Below are 27,093 nucleotides of genomic sequence, written 5' to 3'. Positions count from 1 at the left end.
ATTCACGGTCGTAGCACCCACAACAGACTCTGGAAGCTTATTCCACTCATTCACCACTCTCCAAGTAAAAAAACCTAGCTCTAACACCCTTGTCAACCACGCTCTTTCCCAGCTTCCATGCATGGCCCCTAGTCCTCCCACCACCAGTCATATTTTCAAAAATATCTTCTGGATCAATCTTATAAAAACCCTTCAGTAATTTGAATGTCTCAATCATATCACCCCTCTTTCGCCTATCGTCCAATTTCTGCAACCCACAAAACCTCAACCTATTCTCATAAGGTTCATTCCACAGTCCTGCTATCATCTTGGTCACTCGTCTCTGGACCCTCTCCACTTCCTCCCCATCACGAAGAAACCCTGGTGCCTATAACTGGGCACAGAAGTCCAGATGGGGTCTTATCAAGGCTCGATACAGAGGAACAACAACTTGTTTGTCTCTGCATGTTAAAGTATTTTTCATAAGCCAAGTGATTTGATGAACTGATTTAGCCACTTTTGCAATGTACCCCCTAAACTTCAACTCCCTATCCACCAGCACTCTCAAATCCCTGGCCTCATCAATCTCCTGGAGTACGGTTCCACCAATGCGATATACTGCTGCTGTTCTTTTCACCCCAAAGTGCATAGCCTTACACTTTGCCACATTAAACTGACATCCATTTTCCCTAGCCCAGTCCTCCAAACTATCCAAATCATCCTGTAAAATTTTGACATCCTGTGCACTCACAATTGCTCTACCCAACTTTGCATCATCAGCAAACGAGTGAACACTTCCTCTCAAATCCTTTCCAATATCATTGATGAACAAATTAAAAAGCAGTGGTCCAAGAACAGAGCCCTGCGGCACTCCCCTAGTCACAAGACGTCTTTTTGACTCCACTCCTGAATAAACCACTCTTTGGTATCTCTCCTTCAACCACCCTCCTATCCATCTTACTAACCCTATATCTATCCCCATCTGCTCCAGTTTACTGATAAGGGTTCCATGTAGTATCCTGTCAAATGCCTTGGCAAGGTTTGCTGAATAGGGGTAATGGGTTTACAGTAGTATCACTGTAAACCCATTACCCCTATCCAGTTCAGCCGTCACTGTGTTATAAAACGTGAGCAAGTTACTGAGGCATGATCTACCCTTCACAAAACCATGTTGTCTCCCCCATACTATATCCCATTTTCATCTATTCCAATCCTGTATTCTTTTCTTGACTAATTTCTCTAAGACCTTGACAATGATTCCTGATATGCTAATCGGTCGGTAATTTACAACAGCAGTCTTGGAACCACCTTTATGTAGTGGAACTATTTTCCCCTCCTTCCACCCGCTCGGGACTAACCCAGACCCGAGACTCAAATTAAACAAAATGGTCAAGGGTACCAACAATTCTTTAGCTGCTTCTCGTACTACACGAGCTGGTATACCATCGAATCCCACAGATGTATTGACATTGAGGTTATGCAATAGACTACTCACCTCCACTTCATTAACCACAATTCCCGTATAATCTACTGGTTTATTCGTTTCTGCAATGTCACCACCTGGACGATATATTCTTGCAAAGTGCTCACTCAGTAACTCAGCTATCTCAACTGATTCAGTTACCTCCCTACCATCGGCATTCTTTAAAATCATTCTGCCATGTACATTTTTCCTTTTACTTGTTACATATCTAAAAAACTGTTTAGGATTTTCTTTAGCCTGCATGGCCAATGTTCTTTCGTAATCCTTTTTTGCTTTTCTTACCATTGGCTGTGTACAAGACAGTGTTCAAACCAGTTTTAACTTATGGATCTGAGAGCAGGGTCAGAAGTAAAACACTTGACCAAAGACTAGAGACCGCAGATATTAGAGTCCTTAGAAAGATTATAGGCATGAACAAATGGCATCAATGGCAATATCATATTAAAAACGAGGATATTAGGAAAGAACTTGACATTGTCAGCATTCAGGAATGCATCAGCAGAGCTAATCTCAGGTGGTATGGTCACTCAAACAGAATTGGCGAAGAAAGATTAGCAAAACAAGTGTTCTCTGCTAGGTTGGCAGCAAAACAACCCAGAGAAAGACCAAGATATAGGTGGATTGATATGGTACAAAGTGCCTTAGACGATAGAAATATAAGATCTGATAATGTTGGAGTCAAGTAACAGAGTGATGTGGAGGAAAATTGTAGATAGGAAGTTAGTAATGATGTAATTTTTTTCATGTGGTACTATCATATCCTGTACATCCCTTGAGGGTACATGGCAGGAATTTGATGATGATAATGATGAGTAATACATATTAAAGTTGTCAAGAAATTACTGTTTCTTTGAGCTGCTTTTTTGAGTCATGGCTAAAAATATTTTTATCTAAGCATCTCTTTGGAGTCTGCAGACTTTTTGGAGGCCCTCACAAACCATTATAATAAAAACAAACTATAAAATTGGAGGACATTTCACGTTAAAAACGTATTTATTTGTAAAATTTTTGCCCAAGTTTCATAGACATCTTCAGTATAGAATTGCAATCAAATAATAACAAACTTCTAAAAGTGCCACTTTAGTAGTTAATGTAAGACAAATAAAATGGTCAATAATTTCCTAACTAAAACACACACATATAGGAAAGAATTTAAAAAAGTACTATCTCCCATAAAAAGGAATAGATGTAAACCCTTGGATCTGTTTAAGTTAGTACAATGCAGTAATGTTTCACACATTTCTTTCTCAGCTTTCTTGCCATGTATTGAAAAATTTCTCCTGCATCAATCCTATAAAACCACAACATTTGTTTTATCTCCTCTTGCATTGCCTGCCAGTTAAATTTTAAATCTACAAACTTTGTCTCTCGTGGGGAACATTTTACAGACCTTTAGTCACTACCTTGATCAGTTGTTTCTTTATCCTCTGTTCCACTTCCTCATATTGAAGAAAGGTAACAAGATCGTGTGTACATGTGCATGGATATGGTCATCTGTGCACCAGATATGGGGCATATCAAAGCCTTACAAGAGGTATAATAAATTCTTTATTTCTGCCTATAAATTTGTTCAACAACAACTAGGTAATGCAGTGAGCAATTTTAGCCACCTTTGTGATAGTGCCATGGATGGGTAAAGGATCCCCCCCATTTGTATTGATTGTATATATATTTGCATTTTTTAAGTTATTTTTTCTATCTATTCTGGAAACCCTGCTGTTGAAACCAAACATGAAACTTTTTCAAGTCACTTCAGACCTTCATTGAGTGGAGTGGTAGTTTCATGGTGGGCAATGAAATTCATCTCCCACCTAACAACAATCACAAACATCCATACTCAAGATGGAATTTGAATGCACAGTCTCCTATCCTCAAGGGCTCAATTTAGTGAGTACGGGCATGGCAAACCCGAGGTACCTGATGCTGGACTATGCCTTACCATGTGGTATACATCTGTTATCTTATCTGTAGACTGGTCCCTTCCTTTCTTTCTTTGCTTCTTTCTTCTCTCCTTGCACCCCCCCCCCCCAATGCTATTAGAGTATTCAACGGCTGATGGTGAATCTTTTCCATTTTGCTATGTCATTTCGTCTTATGCAGCCACCGAAGGGCAAATTAGCCTCAATAGGTGCTGGTCCCAAGTCTGGATAAATGGCAAGGGTTGACATCAGGAAGGGCATCCGGTCTTAAAACTTCACTGCCAGCTCTAGCTATGATCTAATGAGTCGAAAAGAAAGTGATACAAGCCTCTTGGTCAGCTGAGTAGTTAGTGCTTGTAATATACAACTTGTAATCTTTTCATCCCCAAGTGCACATGGCTTTGCCTTGCCTTATTAAACTGGTAGCTATTATCCTTTCTTTTGCAGCCACTGTATTGAAATCATCCTGCATGTAAGGTATCATCTTTATTAACTATTATTCCATCTAGTTTTGCTGATTGTTCAAACCATTTCTTGTATCATTGCCATACAATTCAAAATGCAGCAGCCCAAGTACAGAGCCCTTTATTAAGGTCCCTAACAGAGTTGCGACTTAAATTAGCAGCTTGGTCAGAGACACTGCTAAATGAAAAGTATTAAATGTTTCAGTAAACAAGTGAATCAACCCACACATTAGCCATTATGTAAGTCTTCCACAGTGAATCTTTGGATACTATAGAGATTTCCGTGTAATAATAATATTTAAAGTAATAATAATATCAAAGTTTCAACAGAAAAATCAAAAACTATGGCCTTTAATGGACAAGATCCAGCAAGAACTAAAATAGTAATAGATAACAAGATCTTAGAACAGGTGAATTCATTTAACTACCTAGGATGTACGATCACACATGAAAATGAAAAAGATATGAACGTAAAAATTGCGAAATATTTAAAAATAACAGGTGTAATTAACTCTATATTTAAACCAAACCTAGTTCAAAAACAAACCAGACTAAAAGTATACAATACATTAGCCCTACCAGTCTTAATGTATGGAAGCGAAATCTGGACAATGAAACAAAAAGACAAACAAAGATTAACAACAGCAGAAATGAAGTTTATGCGAAAAACTGCAAAGTATACCCTATTTGATCACAAAAGAAATGAAGAAATTATGAAAGAATTAAACCAAGAACCAGTAATAGAAAAAATTAAAAAATATAAACATAAATGGATGGAACACGTTCAAAGAATGAAAACAGAATGATTACCAAAACAAGCCTTAAAATACAAGCCATTAGGAAAAACAAAACCAGGATGTCCTCTTAAATGATTCAACGATGACTTCTAAGGCTGGAATAGGCCATGCTAGGCCTAAATCCTCGATATGCATGATGATGATGATGAATAATATTCAAATTGATTTGGTCTGGTATCAGCAAATATATGGGGAAGTGGCATCCCAGAAGAGAAAAGTTACTAGTTGTCCACAAGACTGTTTTAATGATATTATTAGAGATTTAAATGAGAATATGCATTTGATTGTCAGCGATACAAAGTTACTGAGCTCTGTAAGAGAGAATCTCTAAAGGATTTGGACAGACTGTTTGTGTGGTTGCATAAATGGGATTACTGTATCAAAGTTTCAGATTTAGAAGATGCAGTCCGTCTGATTGATTAGTATCTCAGTGTTGTTAGAATCATGTTTGCACAGGCACTATTTCTGCTTCACACCTTTTCTACACTACAGGCACTGCTAGTGTGCTTCACAAAATTTAGCCACCATCATTCTTCTACTACATTATGCTTGTAAAAATGCAAACTGCTGGTCACCTAGCAAATTTTCTTCTTTCTTTTTTTTTTTTCTATCTGCCTATATTCTTTGGAGAAGATGTCTGCACATAGCATTCCCTCAAAGGCTGCATCCTTCATCTTTTCGAATAAAACAAGATTCTCTCTTTTTTTAATTTCTTGCCCACACACACAAAACATGGTGTGATTTGGTATTATTATTACTTCCAAGCATCCATGGAGTCATCGCAGGAGGTTGAACACTCACAGACCGCAATAACTATTGTACCTTGCCCCACTCTTGCACTGCATTTCACCCAATAACCACCTGCCAAGCAGAAAATTTCCTTACTCACACGAACTCGTTCTCTCATCACCCATTATCCTATGCAATAATTCACTTGGATCTATCTGATAGATTCCTGTCACCAACTTGTACATCTCAATCATTTCATCTCTCCTTCTCCTATCTACCAAGCTTAGAAGACCACATTCTCTCAACCTGCCCTCATACTCAATATTCCAGACTTCTCAGACAGTCTTAGTCTCAGCTCCTCTGGTCACCGATATAGCTAGGTGACCAGATGAGCCCTACTTAGCACGTTGAAACTATCACCTCCCCCTATCCGTATATGTCAGTGTGTTCTTTACATTATATCAGTCATTTTTGGATAACGCTTTCAACTTTTGCAGTGTGTTCCCTGATCTTCAGTTCCCTATCCCCCCCAGATCCCTTATATATATATATATATATATATATATATATATATATATATGTACTGAGGTTGATTTACTCGGTTGTTAAACATATTTTTTAAAAGAATTGAATGGCATAAACCAAGAATAAAGGAAAAAGGTTTAATGGTATCACACGACTAGTTTCGGCTTTTTACAGCCTTCTTCAGGTGTTTTCATAAAAGAAAAGAATAAACATCGAAGATAAAAAACTGTGAACAGTACAGGAAAGTCACTATACATATTTAACGTGAAAACATTGAATAGTTAACGTATTCAAAGCTGTTCCTTTGTTGGCCACATTGTTGGGTGAGTGGGTGCATGTAGCATCTCGTGAGCGCCAGTATGTGATCACAGCAAAATGACAGTCTGGGAGGTTATAGCTTAAATTATTATTTAAATGTACAGGGTTGAAGATGATTTCTCTAGATTCTACAGTTTTTCTCTCTATAATAAATTTAGTTTAATCCTTTATCCAAGTGTGTGCAAACAAAGTTTGCTCCTGAAAGTATCTTCAGGACTGAGGTAAAGTGGTACAACACCGGGCGACTCCTTGCAAAGGTGGAGCAAGCTACCAACACTACTATCTCAGTATCTCCCATAATGCAAAACACATCTCCTTGCAGATATGTATAATGTTATGCATTAAGGGAAGGGCCACAACCCAGACTAGTTTCGACCTTTATTGAGGTCTCTTCAACATCTTCAACATCATTTCAACATCTTTCTCTAAATCCAGAGTAATTTAATAAAAAGGTGGCACACTGTTTGGCAGCTCCTATAGGAGTAGATGACCTTGTTAATGCTTCTGCCTTGGTATCTCCACTTGGGCCTGGCTCCCACTGAAGAGACCTCAATAAAGGTCGAAACTAGTCTGGGTAGTGGCCCTTCCCTTAATGCATAACATTATACATATCTGCAAGGAGATGTGTTTTGCATTATGGGAGATACTGAGATAGGAGTGTTGGTAGCTTGCTCCACCTTTGCAAGGAGTTGCCCGGTGTTGTACCACTTTACCCCAGTCCTGAAGATACTTTAAGGCGCAAACTTTGTTTGCACACATTTGGATAAAGGATTAAACTAAATTTATTATAGTCTGACCAAGTGAAAAATAAACTTTCAACATTTTTCTCTCCAATTCGTCATGGCAACGGAAAGTGTTGTTAGATCTATCCCAAAGGATTGTATGAGTATGGTTTTGATCATCAGAATCGGCAGAAAAAAGTATATGGCTGGATAAAGCACTGGCACGTGTTCTCTTGTAAGTGATGTCCCTCCTGTGCTCCTCCATATGCAATTCAATAGACTTGTCCATCTGGCCAAAGTAAGGAGTGTCGCAGTCACACCATATCACCGGGATATTTTAGATTGTGATGGTTAGGCTTTGGGCGGCTCACTAGAGAGCAGATCTTAGGAAGCGGAGTAAATAAAGTTGTAATGTTATATTTTTTGAGAGACTGAGCGTATTAATGGAATAGATATATTGCCTTTAACATTTTTCATTTGTTCAGTATGGTGGCTAGGAGGATTTAAAAGGTATTTTTTAGTAATTTTTTGAGAATAACCATTCAGTCTGAAAGTAGATCTAAAAAAATTGATTTCTTTATGAAGTTCATCTGGGTCTTCAAGAAGAGAGCGAGCTCTATGTTCCAAAGTAGAAATAATTCTAAGTTTCTGAGAAAGGGAATGATGGGACTGACTATGGAGATATCTATTAGTGTGTGTGTAGGTTTTCTGTACATCGAAATTTTAAGTTTTTCAGAAGAACGGTCAGTTTCACGTCCAGAAAAAGCAGGGAACCATTAGTTTCAAACTCAGCCGTGAATTGGATATTCGGGTGTTGACTATTGAGATGTTCAAGGAAATCCAGGAGAGAATCATGTCCATGGCTCCAAATGAGGAAAATGTCATCCACATATTGTTTCCAAATTCTAGGTGCTAAGGAATAGGAAGAGATAGTTGTAACTTCCAAATCTTCCAGATAAATGTTGACTAGTACAGGAGATAAAGAATTATCCGATTTTGCTTGTAAAAGGTGAAATCTAAAGTATCCAGACTTGATGCAATGAGTAAGTAAGGTTAACATTTTTTTAAGATAACTTATCTTAACTAAAAAAAAAAAATATATATATATATATATATATATACATACACACACATATATGTGTGTAGAAAGTATTTTACCTTGGGTATAATAAATGTTAATGATACCAAGCTATTTTAAACCTGGTTTTACTCCATTTCCAAAGTAAGCAAACAAATAAGTCAAGTTTGCGCCTGCAAGTATTGCAAGTCTAGATGACCCCCACACGTAGTGCAAGTCAAGGCAACTCGTGGTAAAGGTGGATAAGCTCTGATCACTATTCTTAATATTTACCCTTAATGCAAAGCACATCTCTTGGAGGAGATGTATGATGCTATGTATTAAAGGCAAGGGGCCACTACCTAGACCAGTTTGGACCTTATGAATAAGTGAAATGGGCTCTAAAAATAAGACGATCTCGAGAGATCGCCCAACTCCGTGTTGTTCCACTCAATAACAGGCTCACCCCGTCACCGAGAAGAACTTCTCAGCATTGGCTCTACCCAGTGGCAGGCTAACCCCCACCAAGCAGAGCCATAATCTCAGCGGTGGCCCCCACTCAGAAATAAGCAAAAACCTGTTCCCAAGCAGAGCCTCTCTGAACCCAAGTCTCACCTGCACCGGTTTCGACCTTTACTGAGGTCTCATCAGTGGGATCCAGGCTAGAAATACCAAGATTTTAGTAATACAGAGCTTATAAGTATTTTACCAGAACAAGTTACCATAAGGTGTTTTAACCTTATTAAATAAAAATCTCAGGGTGAGAGATAGATGTAGAAAGTATTTTACCTTGGGTATAATAAATGTTAAAGCTATCGAGCTATTTTAAACCTGGTTTTACTCCATTTCCCAAGTAAGCAAACAGACAAGTAAGTCAAGTTTGCACCTGCAAGTATTGCAAGTCAGGGCAACTCGTGGTAAAGGTGGATAAGCTCTGATCACTATTCTTAATATTTATCCTTAATGCAAAGCACATCTCCTGGAGGAGATGTATGATGCTATGTATTAAAGGCAAGAGGGGGCCACTACCCAGACCAGTTTCCACCACTTAGACTTGCAATACTTGCAGGTGCAAACTTAACTTACTTGTCTGTTTGCTTACTTGGGAATTGGAGTAAAACCAGGTTTAAAATAGCTTGGTATCTTTAACATTTATTATACCCAAGGTGAAATACTTTCTACATCTATCTCAAGTAACCGTATGGAACAAGTTACCATAAGGTTAAAACACCTTATGGTAACTTGTTCTGGTAAAATACTTATAAGCTCTGAATTACTAAAATCTTGGTATTTGTAGCCTGGCTCCCACTGATGAGACCTCAATAAAGGTCGAAACCGGTCTGGGTAGTGGCCCATTGCCTTTAATACATAGCATCATACATCTCCTCCAGGAGATGTGCTTTACATTAAGGGTAAATATTATGAATAGTGATCAGAACTTATCCACCTTTACCACGAGTTGCCTTGACTTGCACTACGTATGGGGTCACCTAGACTTGCAATATCGGATTAAATCTCGGTTTAGTCATTCAATTCTTTATAAAAGTATGTATGTTAACTGAGTTAATGATCATTCCTTCATATATATATTTTTTTTTTAATTTTTTTTAAAAATTTTTTTAAAGAATTAAATGACATAAACCGAGAGAAAAGGGGAAAAGGTTTAATAGTATCAAACGACTAGTTTCGGCTTTTTACAGACTTCTTCAGGTGTTTTTATACAAAAAGAAACATTATACATTGAAGATAAAAACTGTGAACAGGAGAGTAAAGTCACTATACATATTTAACGTGAAATGTTGTAGTTAACGTATTCAAAGCTGTTCCCTCGTTGGCCACATTGTTGGGTGAGTGCATGCGTATAGCATATCAGGAGATATCTATTGGTGTGTGTGTGTAGGTTTTCTGTACATTGAAATTTTAAGTTTTTCAGAAGAATGGGTCAGTTTCATGTCCAGAAAAGGCAGGGAGCCATTAGTTTCAAACTCAGCCATGAATTGGATATTCGGGTGTTGGCTATTGAGATGTTCAAGGAAATCCAGGAGAGAATCATGTCCATGGGCTCCAAATGAGGAAAATGTCGTCCACATATCATTTCCAAATTCTAGGTGCTAAGGAATAGGAAGAGATAGTTGTAACTTCAAAATCTTCCAGATAAATGTGGACAAGTATAGGAGATAAAGAATTACCCATTGCTAGACCATAATTTTGTTTGTAGAAGGTGTCCTGAAATCTGAAGTATCCAGACTTGATGCAATGAGTAGTAAGGCTAATATTTTTTTCGATAACTTATCTTTGAGTAGTGTCAGGACTTCGTCTGTAGGAACATTTGTGAACAAGGATACTATGTCAAAGCTAGCCACGATTTCATTTTCTTCAACAGTAATAATATCCTTAATGTATGATACAAAATCCGCAGAGTTATTAATAAAAGATGAAGACTTGACCGAAAAAGATTTGAGGTATTTTGCGAGATGTTTTGAAAGGTTGTATGTTGGTGAATCAATGCCTTCAACGATGGGACGAAGTGGGGTATTTTCCTTGTGGATTGTGGGAACTCCATATATGCGTGGCATAAGCAGATTGGAGAAAGGCAAATGTTTCTAGACAGTTCAGAAGTTATTTTTAATAAATCGTTGGTACGATTTTGAAGTTCATGAGTGGGATCTCTCTCAAGAATTGAGTAAGTGTTACTCTGTAGTAATTCAAGCATCTTATTTTTATAATCTTCCAAGTTAAGGACAACCATGACATTGCCTTTATCTGTGGGAAGGATAATTATATTTGTTATTTTTTAAACTCTTAAGAGCCTGTTGTTCCAATGAAGAGATGTTATCTGTGGGTGATTTAGCATTGTTGATGATAAAGATGGATTCAATGTGGAGAAGTTTTGCATCTTGTGAAGGGAGGAAGGAAGCAGCCTTTTCTATCTTGGTGAGGAGTGATTCTTTCAGGATAGAGTTTGGAAAAGGAATAAAATTTAAACCCTTGCTGAGGATACTTTTTTCTGCATCTGAAAGGATGTGAGATGATTTATTAATTACAACTTTGTCAGGATTGATGTGGGGTTTTGAGAAGTGCAGGTTATTTTGTACTCTTTTTAGGGTACAAAATAACCTGATAAGTTCAAATTTCCTAATAAGTTTTAATTTGTTGTTATATTGGATTTGGACTACTTGAGATTCACTACGCATACTTAAGAGATGCCAACTTTCATTGTCTAGCGATTCTTCAAGTATTTGAGATAATGTACTTTTCTTGGCAAACAAAAAAGCGAGAGTACGTTTTGTGTCGAATATTCTTTCACTAAGAAGGTCTAACTTTGCTTTGTGATAGATTCTTTTGGCACGTTCCATTGTAATCTTCTCCTTAAAAGATATAAACTTAGGAAAGATTGCATGGAATTTACAGCGTTTCAGAAACACTAACCTGTTGATGGTCAGTCCTATCTTCTTCAGTGTTTTGTTGAAGTTTCTTTTATTATTATTAAGAGAAGCCTCATCATGAAGGCTATAGATGTATAGAGATTCATTTACTGGTTGTTAAACATTTTTTTTTTTAAAAGAATTGAATGACATAAACCGAGAGTAAAGGAAAAAGGTTTAATGGTATCACACGACTAGTTTCGGCTTTTTACAGCCTTCTTCAGGTATTTTCATAAAAGAAAAGAAAAAACATTAAACATTGAAGATAAAAAAACTGTGAACAGTACAGGAAAGTCACTATACATATTTAACGTGAAAACGTTGTAGTTAATGTATTCAAAGCTGTTCCTTTGTTGGCCACGTTGGGTGAGTGCATATAGTATCTCGTGAACGCCAGTATTTGATCACAGCAGAATGACGGTCTGGGAGGTTGTAGCTTAAATAATTATTTAAATGGACGGGATTGAGGATGATTTCTCTAGATTTTACAATTTTTCTCTCCAATTCATCATGACAACGGAAAATGTTGTTAGATCTATCCCAAAGGATTGTATGAATATAGTTTTCATCATTAGAATCGGCCGAAAAAAACCACAAGACCTATAGCATATTAATGCCATATGTGGGCAAGAGGAATAGAAGATAGGAGGAATCTATTCACATTTTGCTTGAACATCTTCTTCTTCCCTTCGTGTATTAGGTCTAGTTGCCTGTTATGGAGCTATTCTTAGCCCCGTACCTATCCCAAGGATAAGGTGGCAAGCCCTATGTCTCCCGGTGTGTCCAATATCTGTAGATGCGTGTGTTCACAAGGCCAGTTTGCCTGCTTACAGGAGGAAAAACCCCAGATAAACTGGGGAGAAAACCCTGCACTAAAAAAGGTTGTAATCTTTGGGAAAGGCAGAGTGAGAGAGACTGTTCCAAAGAACTGAAGTAAATGGAATAAAAGAGGAGGCAGTGAAGTTGGTTTGGTGAGTTTCAAGATGGGAGTATAAAAGGGTGTTGGTTAGCAGTGCTGCTTGTAATGATTTTCGAGGAGAGGAGAGTGGAGGAATAATAGTGGATACACTGAACACTCTCCATGAAAGTATCTATAGAAGATGTACAAGACAGAAACTGAAAGTCTGTGAGAGAGGGATTGTAGTGAATATGTGAGAAAGAGAGAGAGAGGGAGGGATGGATCATTAATTAGTTGGATTGCCCTCTTCTGGATAGAATCGAGCAATCTTAAAGAGTATTTTGGTGCACCACCCCAAACATGGGAGCAATATTCCATGGTTGGAAGGATTTGGAATTTGTATAGAGTCAGCAGGTGTGAAGTAGCATCTTGTGTGAAAAGGTACACAGTTTTTTGGTAGCTGAAGAAGCAAATAGTCGAAATGTGGTTGTGTCAGGAAATACCAGATGCAGGTCAGTCCAAGAAGAGAAATCTGATGGTGTTTGGATATCTCAGTATTATTGAAGGTAAGGGGATGCGAGCTCTTTCTTCCAAGAGATCAGATAGGCCTGAGATTTGGTAGCATCGAAGTCTACAAGGTTATCCTTGCCCCATTGGGATAGAGCTAGGAGATCAGTTCAGGCCACTGGATATGGTGGATACAATAAATTTAGTTTAATCCTTTATCCAAGTGTAAGCAAACAAAGTTTGCACCTGAAGTATCTTCAGGACTGAGGCAACTCGTGGTAAAGGTGGACTAAGCTTTCATCACTTGTCTTAGTATCTCCCATAATGCAAACCGTATCTCCTTGCGGTTTCGACTATTGAGGTGCTGTTTAAGTAAAAACCTCTCTAAAAATGAGGCAGTTCCCCCCCCCCCCCCCCCCCAGACCACTCCCTACAGGTGGCTGAAGGACCGTCCAACTTAGCGTTGTTCCACTTAGTGACAGGCTCACACCGTCATCGAGAAGAACTTCTCAGTGTTGGCTCTACCTACTGGCAGGCTCACCCCCTCCCCCACCACCAGACAGAGCCATTATCTCAGCAGTGGCCCCACTCAAAGACAGGCAAAAACTTATCCCAAGCAGAGCCTCTCATACCTCAAGGAAAAGGACCACTTCTGCGCAAAAGCACATCAGTGGGAGCCAGACCAAGAGGTGGTGATACCGTAGTGGAAGTAACGGAGAAGTCATATTTACCTATATGAGTTGCGAAAAGGTGTCTCACCTTATTATTAAATTATTCTGGATTAGAGAAAGATGTTGAAAGTTTTTTTCCCCACTTGGTTAGACTATAATAAATTTAATTTAATCCTTTATCCAAGTGTAAGCAAACAAAGTTTGCGCCTGATGTATCTTCAGGACTAGGGCAACTCGTGGTAAAGGTGGACTAAGCTCTCATCACGAAGCTCTAATCAGGATATGGTGGATCTTGAGGATTCTAATACTTGATCACTACAGAGTTTCTCAAATGAAAAGGAGGAATGGAGTGTGCAGTCAGCAAAACTGTGGATATCTGTGAGAGCAGGTTATTTATATATAAAAGAAAGAGAGTGGGTGAAAGAACAGGAGCCTGGGATACTCCTGCATTGGCAGGGAAATCTGAGGGGAGGAAACCATCCACCATGACATATAGTGAATGACCATTAAGAAAGTTGGTGATCCATTTGCAGAGTGTGGAAGGACGTTTGTTGATCAGAGCTTGGTGCCAATCACAATCAAATACTTTTGAAATGTTGAGGGCAACCACATTAATTTCTCCAAATTTTTCCATTGCTTAAATCCAAAGGTGGGTGATGAAAGCAAGATCAACTATATATTGCAAGTGGCATAATCTGTACTGCTGGTCACTGATTAATTGGAAGTCTCTAGATGGTTCAAGAGTTGATTGTTGATGACTTTCTCCTTAATTTTAGAGAGAACAGAAGTGATTGCAATTGGATGGTAGTTTGTTGGTTGACTTTTATCGCCTTTCTTTGGGATGGGCTGGATGTGACCAGTTTCTATGTTGTAGGGTAGATGCTAATTGAATAGGATAGACTGAAGAGTTGATACAGGACAGTTGTTAATTCTGGGGCACAGTTTTTTAACACAATAGTTGGGATACAACAATTAGCATCTACCCTACAGCATAGAAACTGGATGTGACCAGTTTCTATGTTGTAGGGTAGATGCTAATTGAATAGGATAGACTGAAGAGTTGATACAGGACAGGTGTTAGTTCTGGGGCACAGTTTTTTAACACAATAGTTGGGATACCATCAGGCCCAGATGCCTTGTTTGTGTTTGGATTATTAAAGATTCTTTGGATTTCTTTTTTTTTTTTTTTTTTTTTTTTTTTTTTTTTTTTTTTTGGCAGAAGATTATGGGTGACATGCAGGGAGTCGTTCTTGGTGGAATGGAGAGAACTTTATCCAGGTCATCAATGCAGGAATTGGAAGTGAAGAGTGATACCAGTAAATCAGCCTTGTTTTTAGGAGAGGTAACTACAGTACCATCCAGATGTGTGAGAGAGGGACTAGAAGAAGTGACAGCCATTTGGGTAGGAGGCAACTTTGCAGCATTTGTCCCATTCAAAGTCTGAATTGGACTTTGTGATGATTCTTTTACAACTCTTGTGAGCTGCAATATAGGCAGAGTGAGCAGCTCTTGGTTTTGAGCCCTTCATGGTATTATTATTATTGCACCCTCCATGGAGTAGGCAGACTCATCGTGGGAAGTTTTTATTCAACTGATAACATATTTATTATACCAAATCTTAAAATCCTTAATACTCTTTGCACTAACAACATATTCTGGTAATGCATTACATTCATTGACAGTTCCCTAAATAAAAAATCTGCTCTTCACCACACTCTTAAACTTCCAGGTTTTGGTTCTTCCCCTCTTGCCTTCTACTCTTTTTATAATCCCCTCTGGATTAATCCGATAAAATACTCTCACCAACTTAAACATCTCTATCATATCACCTCTTTACCTCCTATCCGCCAAACTCTGCAATCCACATCTCTTCGACCCCTCTCTCTCCATAGCCCACATTCCAAAGTCCTGATATTGTCATAGTCACTTGTCTCTGGGCCTTCTCCAGTGTTTTCACATCACATTGAAAACCAAGTGTCCAAATCTGAGCACAATAATCCAACTGTGGTCTGACCAGTGTTTTGTACAGTGGCACAACCACTTCATTATCCTTACATGTGAAAGTACTTCTTATCATAGTGGCACTATTCTTTCTTTTAAGGTTACACGGTGATCAGCATTCATATTTATAAATTTAGAGACACAAAAACACATGTGTTGAAAAGATTATTTTATTAATTACTAATAAAATAAAACTTGACGTTTCAACCCCTGTATCGAAGTCATCAGAAGGATACATGCATATAAGGAACCAAGCTACATGCTCTAACCCTGTATGCTGGTAAACTAAATCTACGTGTTAATTAATCCTTTTTCCTAACCTGACCTCTAGTGATAAAAAAATAAAATAAATAAATAAAAATTAAAAAAAAAATAAAAAATAATAATTTTTTTATATGTTAGAGGCATTTCTGAAAAAATAGACAGAACACTACGCAAATACAACATTAAAACCACCTTTAAGTCTCCTAATAAGTTAAGACACCTACTCAGTTCTAAAGATCCTCTTCCACACCTAGCCCACCCAGGGGTATACAAAATACAATGCACATATAACATACCATACATAGGGGAAACAGGGTGAATTATCCCAATTAGACAAGACGAACACAAACGACTCATTAAATACCTCCATTTTGGAAAAACTGGCCTTTCTGACCACGCACTCCAAACATACCACAGAATTGATTGGAAAAACCAAGTCCCTACACCACACTAAAACCTGGTTTGAGAGGAAATTTAAAGAGTCATGTGAAGTGCTCAAACATAACCCAAATCTCAACAAAAATGATGGCCTAACCATTCCAAGAATGTGGAGGACCCATCTACAACCTGTATAACAACCTAAACTAGCCGAAGAAAAATCCCACTACAAGAAGCCCGGTGAAGTGTTTGTAACATTCACAACTGAAGGAAATCATATTATAACAATCTGAACTGTACAAATCCAGAAGAATATTAATACATAAGGACTTGAACAATTTACTGTAGTTGTAATATTTTTTTATTATTATTTTTTTAAATTTAATTTTATTTTATTTATATTTTTTATGTATTTATTTTATATTTTTTTAATTTTTATTTTATTTATTTATTTTATCACTAGAGGTCAGGCTAGGAAAAAGGATTAATTAACTACGTAGATTTAGTTTACTGGTATACAGGACTAGAGCACGTAGCTTGGTTCCTTATATGCATGTATCCTTCTGATGATGACCTCGACACAGGGGTCGAAATGTCAAGTTTTATTTTATTAATAAAATTATTTTTTCAACACATGTGTTTTTGTGTCCCTAAATTTATAAATATTAATAGTGGCACTATGACGTGCAGTCTTTGCAACATTTGCAATATGCCCTCTAAACTTCAGTCTACTGTCAACCATCACTCCCAAATTTTGAATTTCATCCACTTCCTGCAGTACAGCACCATCAATATAGTACACAGCCTTATATTTCTGCACTCCAAAATGCAACACCTTGCACTTATTAATATACTGGGTGGCCATAAAATAACTTTCTTTCTTTGGAGGCATCTATAGCTGAAACCAATAAACGGAATGAGACCAAATTTTATATCGAGACTTTTGAAGGCATGGGGGAGATGATTTCCTGCGAAAAAAAGATTTACTACCAAAAGTCACCGATAAGGGAAATTTTGGCACTGGCGGAGCCGAAAACAAGTGAATAATTACATTAAAGGCAGATAAAATGGAATAATAACATTTCGACGGTGTAAGCAACAGCCGCGTCACTCATTCCAGCTGGATATGTGGCACGTTACAAGTATACTAATAATAATAATAATTAAACTAAAACAACAACTTGTGAGAGACACAAAAATTAATGTAGTGGTTGAACTCACAGGAAATAATCTTTTATTCATCAGAATCACGGTTCCCTGGACCACATACATGATTTTCAATGTGCTGACCTTTCTTGTGTACAACAAATTGTACACAAGAAAGGTCAGAGCATGTGCGACATGTGCTGTAGAGCATGTGCGACATGCTCTACAGCAGAGGGGTAAGGAGTCGGATTGCATGTTCATAACAGATTGTTTTATGTTCTCTTTCAAGACATGCAAGTTGGGAATACCACCAACATACACAACGGATTTCAAATACCCCCACAGCCAAAAGTCACATGGAGTGATGTCTGGGAATCGAGGTGGCCATGCCTTCGGAAAGAACTGACATAACCCTCTCATTACTGAAATGCTGGCATAAAAGGCAGTTAAATGTATGGGCGTGCTCCATCCTGCATAAAAATTATGGAGTCCATACATTGTCTTTGCTACAATACAGGAATGACAAAATTTTCCAGCATTCATCGATAAATCTCTCCAGTAATGGAGCAGGTTACAGGACCTGTAGGGGTAATACGCTCAAAAAAAGTATGGTCCTATTATGAAATCGGCTGTGAAGCCACACTACACGATCTTTTGGAGAATGCAGTGGTACTTGCTGAATTGCTTGGGGATGTTCAGATGCCCATATTCTGCAGTTGTGAGTGTTGACTGACCCATTCAAATAAAAATGAGCCTCATCATCCCACAATATTCTCCAAGGCCAGTCATTGTCGACCTCCATTCAGGCAAGAAACATTCATGCAAAGGTCATGCGCTTATCGTAATCTGTGGTAGTTAGTACTTGCACATGACTGAACTTATATGGATAGAAGTGAAGCATTTTCCGTAAGATTTTCAAGACTGTACCATAAGCCATATCAAGTTTGCAAGCTATGGCACAAGCGCTTGGACCAGTACTGGTCCCTGTGTCGTTGAACACCGCAGTAGCAACGTCTGTTACTGTCTCTTCTTGTACTTCTTTCCGTCCTCTGCCAGGTCTAACTCCTAGTGATCCAGTTTCTTCAAACTTCTTAATCATAGCTCTCAGTGCTACAGCTGACATAGGACCTGTACGCAGGTTATGAAGCCTTCTAAATTCCCAAAGGGCCGCTACGGCATTGCACTGTTTAAGATAAAACAACTTAACAAGTAAAGCACACTGAGGCAAGGTAGGACGCATGTTGAGCACAATTCGTCAGACATTTGAATAACTGCCTGAACGTTCCCAATCCCTTTTTAAGTGGAATTGGTGGTGACGATGCTGTCACGTACACACAGTAAAATTTGCATAATCCTTTTTACCTGCATTTACTGCAAATATTTGACAGCTTTCGGCTCCACCAGTGCCAAAATCTCCTCTGTTGGTGACTTTTGGTACTAAACATTTTTTTAGCAGGGAAATCATCTCCCCATGCCTACAAAAGTCTTAATATAAAATTTGGTCTATTCCGTTTATTGGTTTTAGCTACAGATCCCTCCAAAGAGGAGAAAGTTATTTTATGGACACCCGGTATTAAAACTACAACCTCACTCCTTTGTCCAAGTCAGAAGTCTATTCAAATCTTCCTGAAGGAAATTAATATCAGTGGTGCTATTTATAATTCTCCCCAACTTTGCATCATCAGCAAACAATTGAAGATCCTCAGTCAGTCCACATGATATATCATTTACAAACAAGTTAAACAGAAGAGGTCCAAGAACTGAACCCTAGGGAACACCACTACCCTCCTTTTTCGAGATAGTGCTCCATCATACACAACTTGCTGGTATCATTCAAAGAACCAATCTCCAATCCATCCAATTGATATACTATCTGTTTCCATCCTCTGCAGCTTGTATACCAACTTACCATGTGGTAATCTATCAAACACTTTGCAATGTCCACTGATTGGGAGATTGATGATCTGTGATAATAGGTCATTGCTGATGGCAAACACCTTGGCATCCCTGCCTGCTTAATCGGTGAAAATGGAGAATTGAAGCCAATATGAGTTGTGGACATTGAAGTCCCCCAAGAAGGATGACCTCACAATTGCAGTTTTTTGACTGCAGAAAGTCAAGCTTTAGAGAGAGATAGTTCAAGGGGTCAGAGTGGTTAACGGAGTTTGGAGAGTGATAGAGAGAGCATGTGAAAAGAGCAAGTTGATGTGGTAGGGAAATTTTGAGCCAAAGCAGATCAAATAGTTGGGATTCAAGGTTTTTTCACTCTCTGGCATGGTATGTCAGTTCTAATATAATGCACAAGTGTCACCTTCGTGGCAGAACTGTGTAATGTGTAGTTTGGGTAGTTGAGGTAGACAGTGATAGTTGAAGTTGCTAGTTGGGATTCTGATAGGAATGGGAATTCTAGTTTAGATATAACTGTAGGTCATTAAAAACTTGCCTCTTCGTCCTCCTGGAGCAAAATTACTCCAATATGGTAAACTCATGACGTGTTCTCTGGCTAAAGTGTATAACTTTACACTTAGCAACATTGAAATTATATTCCCATTCTTCAGCCCAAACCACCAGCCTATTCACATCTGCCTGTAACAACAACACACGAGAACTTGTCATTGTTCTTCCTGATTTAGCATAATCAGCAAACAACTGAAAATTTCCTTTGACACTATGAACTCTATCATTGGTATGAGTTAAATAACAGTGGTGGTCCCAAAACAGAACCCTATAGTAGTACACTCATCACTCTCCTTTTTTTTTTTTTTTGGTTACTGCAACAACTGGCTCCTTTCAATCAACCATTCCTGTAACCAAGCTACCAAATCACTATCCAATCCATCCTGTCTTGCTCAATTTCAACAGTAGTTTATAATGCAGTACTTGATCAAATGATTTAACAAAATCCAGATAAATCATGATATAAGCATCTCCTTTGTCCAATACCTTAGTCACCCAATAGATGCTTCAACCTCTTATTTAAAAAAATATTCTATTGGGTAACTTCCAGAGTCATTATATATTTATTAAGTAATTATCCTTTTATTACTGATAATAATGAATGTCATTAGATTTTTTTTTTGTGTGTTAATCTCACAGATTTGATGGGAACCTATAGCACATCATTAGTACTTGGAGCAAGCTAAGGCATAGTCATCTAGAATTTCCACAGAATTATCTAAGATAATCTTGATAATAGTTAAAGATAAATTGATATAGAAGTTTAATCAGTTTTGCAACTGTTGTCTGATGTGGTAGGTATCAATAATTAATGATACATTTATGGTCATTCTCTGATTTAGTAAGAGCAAATTGTTTTACCTACAAGTCATGATTATCTACTCACTCTTAAAAGAATACCAGTGTTAGATTATGGAAAAAAAAATCTATCACTGGTATTATTTTGAGAGTTTGATAAAATACATATACATCAGACCACACAAAATTTGTTAAACCTATAGCATATCATTATCATGTGTAGGCAAGCAATTAGGGTGACAGAAGGAAGTAACATTTTTTTGAATAGCTCAAGATTTTCTTTGGGAAAAGCAAAGCAAGGAAGTTTGTTCTTAAGAACAGAGGTAAATAAAATGAAAGAGAAGGAAGAGAACTTTGTTGAGTAGGTTTGAATCTGTAAATGGACATTGGTCAGCAGCTGCACTTGTTCTTTACAGTCTTGAAAGAAAATGGAGGAATGATAGCAGCCAATTCAGCAGTACATTATCCATGAAAATATCTGTAGAATATATATTTTCATAGACAATGAGAGTGATCAGAGGGAATCTGTAAGATGAAGGTAATTAGTTAATTGTCCTTTATTGGCTAATATCAAGGAGTTTTAGAGGGAGATTTTTGATGTGCTACCCAGAATGTGATCTATTTTCCAAAGTTGAATAGATTTGGGATTTGGATTATCAGCATTTCTACAGACAAATGAGAAGTTGACTTGAGCAGAAAAGTACACCTAGTTTTGGCTATCGCCAAGCTGTGTTTGTGCCAAGACTGTGTCTTGATAGCATTAAAGTTCACGAGGTTATTCTCACATACTGAAGAATAGCAAAGAGATCAGAGTTAGTTGGTTATGGTAGATAATGAAGCTTCTAATGATTATGCACTATTTGTCAACTGAAGAGAAATAGAATGTATTATTATCAGCAAATCTGTGAATACAATTTCAGGTTATTAAGAGAGTATTTGAAAACCACAGATTTCTGGTGCACTCCAGCATTGGTGGGAAAATCTGAGAACCTTTTACCATGACACAGAGTACAACCATTTAGCAAATTTCTGACCCAGCTGCAGAGTAGAAGGCTATTTTGAGACAGTAGTTTGCTGAGCAGACTTCTGTGCCAGAACTGATCAAATGCCTAGAAATGTCAAGCGCAACCACATCAGATTTTCAGATCTTTTGTTGGCTTATATTCAAAGGTGGGTAGAATGGCCAAAAGATTTTACTTTATGCTTTTGAATTTAAAATAAAACCTGGTATATTCATATAGTATCTTAGGAGATCTCAGAAGTAATTATTTGTTGATATTCTCAGTATTTTCATTATTTTCTGTAGTGAGATGACTTTAAATTTAATATGTGTATGCTTCATTTAGGCAAAATATCTTGCTCAGATTATTGTTATGGGAGCTCAGGTTGTAGGAAGAGCTTTTGTTCGTGCTCTGCAACAAGAATTTACAGGTTAGTTGAATGATTTAATTTATTATTATTTTATTATAAATTTCATTTATTATATATCAGGGGTGGGCAAGTTCTTCAGTAATGAGCCACATATAATAATTTTGATACATTTTTGAATGTTCAAGAGCCGCAGAAAATATTTTCAATCTTAGTATTTATTAATCAGAAAAGTACTTATCTACACTACACTACACTACATTAGTTATGTTCCGCTACCACCACCACCACCACGAGCACGTAACTTGTGTGTACTGCATGAAGAGTGATGGTGCGGAGTCCAGGCAACGGAGGCGGTGGATAATGCAGTGATCATAGTAATCACAGTAATCACTTTTGGAACTAATTTTGGCAGGAGCAACACAGGCCATCAAATGTCGAAACACTTTTTACCAACCAAATACGATAATAAAATCCACATTAACAACCCTTTTGACTGGTACCATTTAAAAGCTAAAAATTTAAAGTTTCACAATATCTATTTTTTATTTATCTTTAAAGCATTTACGAAATAAAATATTCTAATATCGGTACATACTATACTACTATAGATTATTAATATAAAAGTTTAGGAAAAATGGCAATGAAAACCAATATTGTCTCGGGAGCCACATGCGGTTCATGAGTTGCAGTTTGCCCACCTATGTTATATATATATTTCATTTATTATAAATTATTTCATTTATTATTGATACCTAGTGTATGCCAATGGAAATTCAGTATGTACGCACGTACATTAAAAGTTTGAGCCACATCCACTGTTTGGACATGGAGATAGCCTGGATTTTATGTGATTCGCCACAAGTAGATTAGCTTGAATGATAAATACCAGGTTTTAATTCATATAGTTTTTTTATTTATACTAGATGTATTTCCTCTACATGTTTTGCTGTCTATGTGGCTAACAACATCTTCAGGAAGTTGCTTAACATATGTAAAGGTAACAAAAAAATAAACATTTTCCAACAGCAGTTAAATCTATAAGTTGAAAACCAGAATGATAGTTTAATCGCGGGTATCATTAAGCATGTTATGTGCAATCTCTACATCGTTGTGTAAACTCTATGTGATTGCTGGCATGTGAGAGGTCTTTAATGTCATACATTAATTAATGACTTCCAGATGTCATGAAGAATCATTCCTTAAATTCTATTTTGTGTGCCTTTTGAGTGAATGACCTTGGAGGACTCTTTGAACAACCTGTAAGAGTCCTCCAAGAACCTGAAAAAAAAACAACCTGAAAATTACTTAGAAGTAATTTTCTTCTAAGTAGGGCATGGGGGGGGGGGGGAGTGTTAGAAGTTTTTTCACTTGGTTATACTATAAATTAAAGATACCAAGTATATAATTTATCTATACCAGGTTTTAACTCATATAGTTTTTTTTATTTATACTTTATATAATTTCTTGGTATCTTTAATTAATAGGGGGATTGCCAATTTACCATGTGATGTTCTTTGAGGATGTGTACTACGAATCTGCTTTTTTCTTCTCTTTTGTTTTCAACATTGCTCTTTGTTGTGGATTTTGAAACTTCTCCCAGTCTGATCTAGTATCTTTCCACATGAACATGTAGCTTTCTTCGCTCCCCTAAAGACATATTTCCACTTTATAAACATCCAGGTGTATAAAAGATTTCGTGTTCTTGTGGAAGGATGACCAAGATGACATGAAAACTTGCGATAAAGATATTCTAGATGTCTGGAGTAATTACTTTGAAAGATTGCTAAATAAAACAATCAATGACAGCATGGTGGTAGAAAATACTCAGCAGGAATGCAGTCCCAAATATGTATCATTACTTGAAGTGGAGAAAGCATCAAAAACCTCAAATGTGGGAAAGGCAGGTGGGGGTAGATGTTACTTGACATGAAATGCTTAAATATTGAGATATAAAAGTTTTACAATGGCTACACTGCATAATTTAGAAGGCCTGGTTAGAGAATCAAATTCCAGATGATTGGAGTAGAGCTCTCATGGTACCCATCTATAAAAAAAAAAAGGAAACAGAACTGAATGTGAGCATTACAGAGGTTTCCCTTACTGACTGCTCCTGGAAGGTGGAGGAGTCAAAGGAACATATCAGAATCAGTTTTATAAATCTAAAAGTGGCATACAGCAGGGTGCCAAGAGAAAAGCTGTTCAAATCGCTACAGTTATGTGGTGTAAATGGGACACTATATCAAGCAATACTTCATGTATATTTGAGTTGTAAGTTAGCAGTTTGTGCTGAAGGAGGTACAGGAAAAAGTTTGATGTTAAATCAAACTATATCAAAGTTATATCAAACTGTTAAAGCTTCTGTAAAACCAACACAAAAAACTAGGATAATAAATACCCTGAAAAAGAGAACAAACATTAAGAATGTGCTGCAATGAAAAGGAACTCAAAACCAATCTACAATACATTAGATCCATTATTTTAAGAAATAGATATATACTGAACACAGTGATAACACACCAAAAAAATAGAAATTTAAGGAAATAAAACGTCAAACTACCTTTGTACCTTTTATTTATAAATGTACTTGTAACCTTTTATACAGAGCTGAAACTGGATTCACAGTGGATATCAGAAAAGAAGATCACAAAAACCATATCCAATTAATCCATCATAGGAAAACAGACCTTTCCGATCATTCTCTTTAAACATTTCATAAGTTTAAATGGAAAGGTGCACATTTCTTATATCAAACAGGAACATGGTATGAAAGAATATTTAAAGAGGCATATCAGACTGTCATAAAACAATGAAACTCAAACAAGAATGATGGCTTAAAAAATTTCCAAGGTTTGTTCAACACATATTTGACCCTGACAATAGTACTTATCCTTAATTGCATAGAGTACCAAACATTAAGCTTTATGAACAAAAATAATGAAGGTCACATAAGCTATTGGCTACTTGAAACTAAATAGGTTAACTTCAATCAAGAAAGGTCAATGGGGAGAGACAAGTTTTTATTTTAAGGACTGTAGGCTAAATACAGTAACTGTAAGTCAAGGAAATAATTAACAAGACTAAGCTGTGAATGAATATTATTATTATTACCACCCCAAGACCTCATGGAGTCAAAGATTCATCTGGAGGTCCTTTTATCACACACTCAGCTCATCATACCATGTTTTAAACACATTCAAACTCTTTGCAGACACCACATTCTCAAGCAAGGCATTCCAATCATTCACAACTCTGCATGAAAAAAACCTGCCTCTCACTCCCCTACTCACACCCTCTTTATGCAGTTTCCAGGGATGACCTCTGGTTCTCCCACTATTCTCTGTAAAACTTCTCCAGCATTGATCCTATAACAACCCCTTACAGAGGTTGTTATAGGATCAACTTGTGGGTCTCTATCATATCTCCCCTCTTCCTCCTGTCCACCAGACTCTGCAAATTACATCTTCTCAATCTTTCCTCATACTCGACATTCCAGAGGTCAGAAACTACCTTAGTGAGTCTCCTTTGGATTCTGAAAACCCGGTGACCAAATCTGGGCACAATAGTCCATGTGTGGCCTAATCAAAGCCTTATACAGTGGAACAAAAATCTCCCTACTTCTATACGTCAGTGTCCTCTGCATCATTCCCAGAAGCCTTTGTGTTGTCTTCACAATTTTGGCGGTGTCCCCAAAATTTTAGATCCTTATCCACTATCACCCCCAGATCTCTTATTTTCTTTACTTCCAACAATATATTCTCACCAAGCATAAATTCTGCATCCCATCTTTGTTTTCCAAATTTTAAAACCTTACATTTTACAACATTGAATTCACATCCCCATTTCCGTGCCCAATCACTCAATCTATTCAAGTCTTCCTGTAAGGCCACAACATCTTCACTACACTTCATGGTTCGTCCCAACTTTGCATCATCTGCAAACAACTGAATATCTCCATCCAAATCTTCACCTATATCATTAATATACAAGTTAAACAGTAATGGACCTAAAACAGACCCCTGAGGTACTCCACTAGCGACTTTCCTTTTCCTGGATATCGCTCCTCCATACACAACTTGTTGATACCTATCAGATAGCCAATCCAATGCACCAATCTAATATCCAACCCCATCTGCTCTAGTTTGACTGTCAACCTATCATGAGGTACTCAATCAAAAGCCTTTGTGAAATCCAAGTATATTACCGTGTATCCTTTTCCTCTGTCCAAGGAAGCAGTCACTTTATTGTAATAAGTAAGTAGATTACTAAAACATGAGCTCCCTTTAGCAAATCCATGCTGTCCATCAAAGATTATACCATTGTTTTCAACCCAACTCTGGATCCTAGTTCTCACAAGCTTCTCCAACAACTTAACCACAACACCTGACACACAGATAGGCCTATAGTTTGATGCTTGAGTTCGATCACCTCCTTTATGAAGTGGCACAATCTTGCCCTCCTTCCACTCTTTAGGGACTTGACCAAGTGCAAGACTCATATTAAAAAAATATGTCAAGGCAAGTGTCAACTCCCTGGCACATTCTTTCAGAATACGTGGTGATATATTATCAAATCCCACAGCCTTATTAACATCTAGTTTACTCAACTCCCCCATACACTTCTTGCTCACTTACAGTCAGTCTCTCCTCCCCATCATCAACTGCTCTCAATCCCCCAATGAAGTCACATTCACAAGATTGAAAGATCTTTATGAACTGTTCATTAATTATCTCCACCACACATTCTGCATCAGCTGTCTTTATACCATTTTCTTCGATCAATGTCATCCTTCCATAATTATTCTTTCTTTTGCTGGCTGCATATCGAAAGAATTCCTTAAGATTCTTTTTTGGCTTCATTAGCCAACTGCTGTTCATACCTCTCTTTAGCTACCCTCACCAACCAAGTCACCCTCCTTGCTTGGTCTTTGTAGACCTCATGGAATTGGTTATTTCCACTTCTCTTATGCTGCCTCCACAATGCCCTTTTACTCTGTATCGCATGCTTAATCTCTTTATTCATCCATCTCACACCCACCTTATTTAACCTTCTCACCCTTGGAATACATTTAGACATTGCATCTACTAAACAGTTTTTGAAAATCCCCCAAGCTGCATTGATCTCTTTTCCAGTTAACTCCTCATTCCACGCTACACCCGCAAGCTGTCTCCTGAGCTCTTCATAATC

The 27,093-nt window shown here is 37.5% G+C and overlaps 1 protein-coding gene across 1 annotated transcript in view; it reads left to right on the top strand.

Moving 5' to 3' along the window:
- LOC150107402 (mitochondrial coenzyme A diphosphatase NUDT8-like) overlaps window positions 1–27,093 on the top strand; it is a 104,883-nt gene that overhangs the window by 6,258 nt on the left and 71,532 nt on the right. The window contains exon 2 of the mRNA XM_090391272.1: window positions 21,885–21,969. Within this exon, the coding sequence (XP_090247398.1) occupies window positions 21,912–21,969 (58 nt within the window). The 5' untranslated portion in view covers window positions 21,885–21,911. The remainder of the gene's footprint in view (window positions 1–21,884; window positions 21,970–27,093) is intronic.

The sequence above is a fragment of the Typopeltis vanoorti genome, chromosome 4 (assembly GCF_054136105.1).
Source record: "Typopeltis vanoorti isolate ZY-2024b chromosome 4, IOZ_Tvanoo_1.0, whole genome shotgun sequence".
Classification (NCBI taxonomy): Eukaryota; Metazoa; Arthropoda; class Arachnida; order Uropygi; family Thelyphonidae; genus Typopeltis; species Typopeltis vanoorti.
This window is presented reverse-complemented; position numbering and strand designations above follow the sequence as displayed.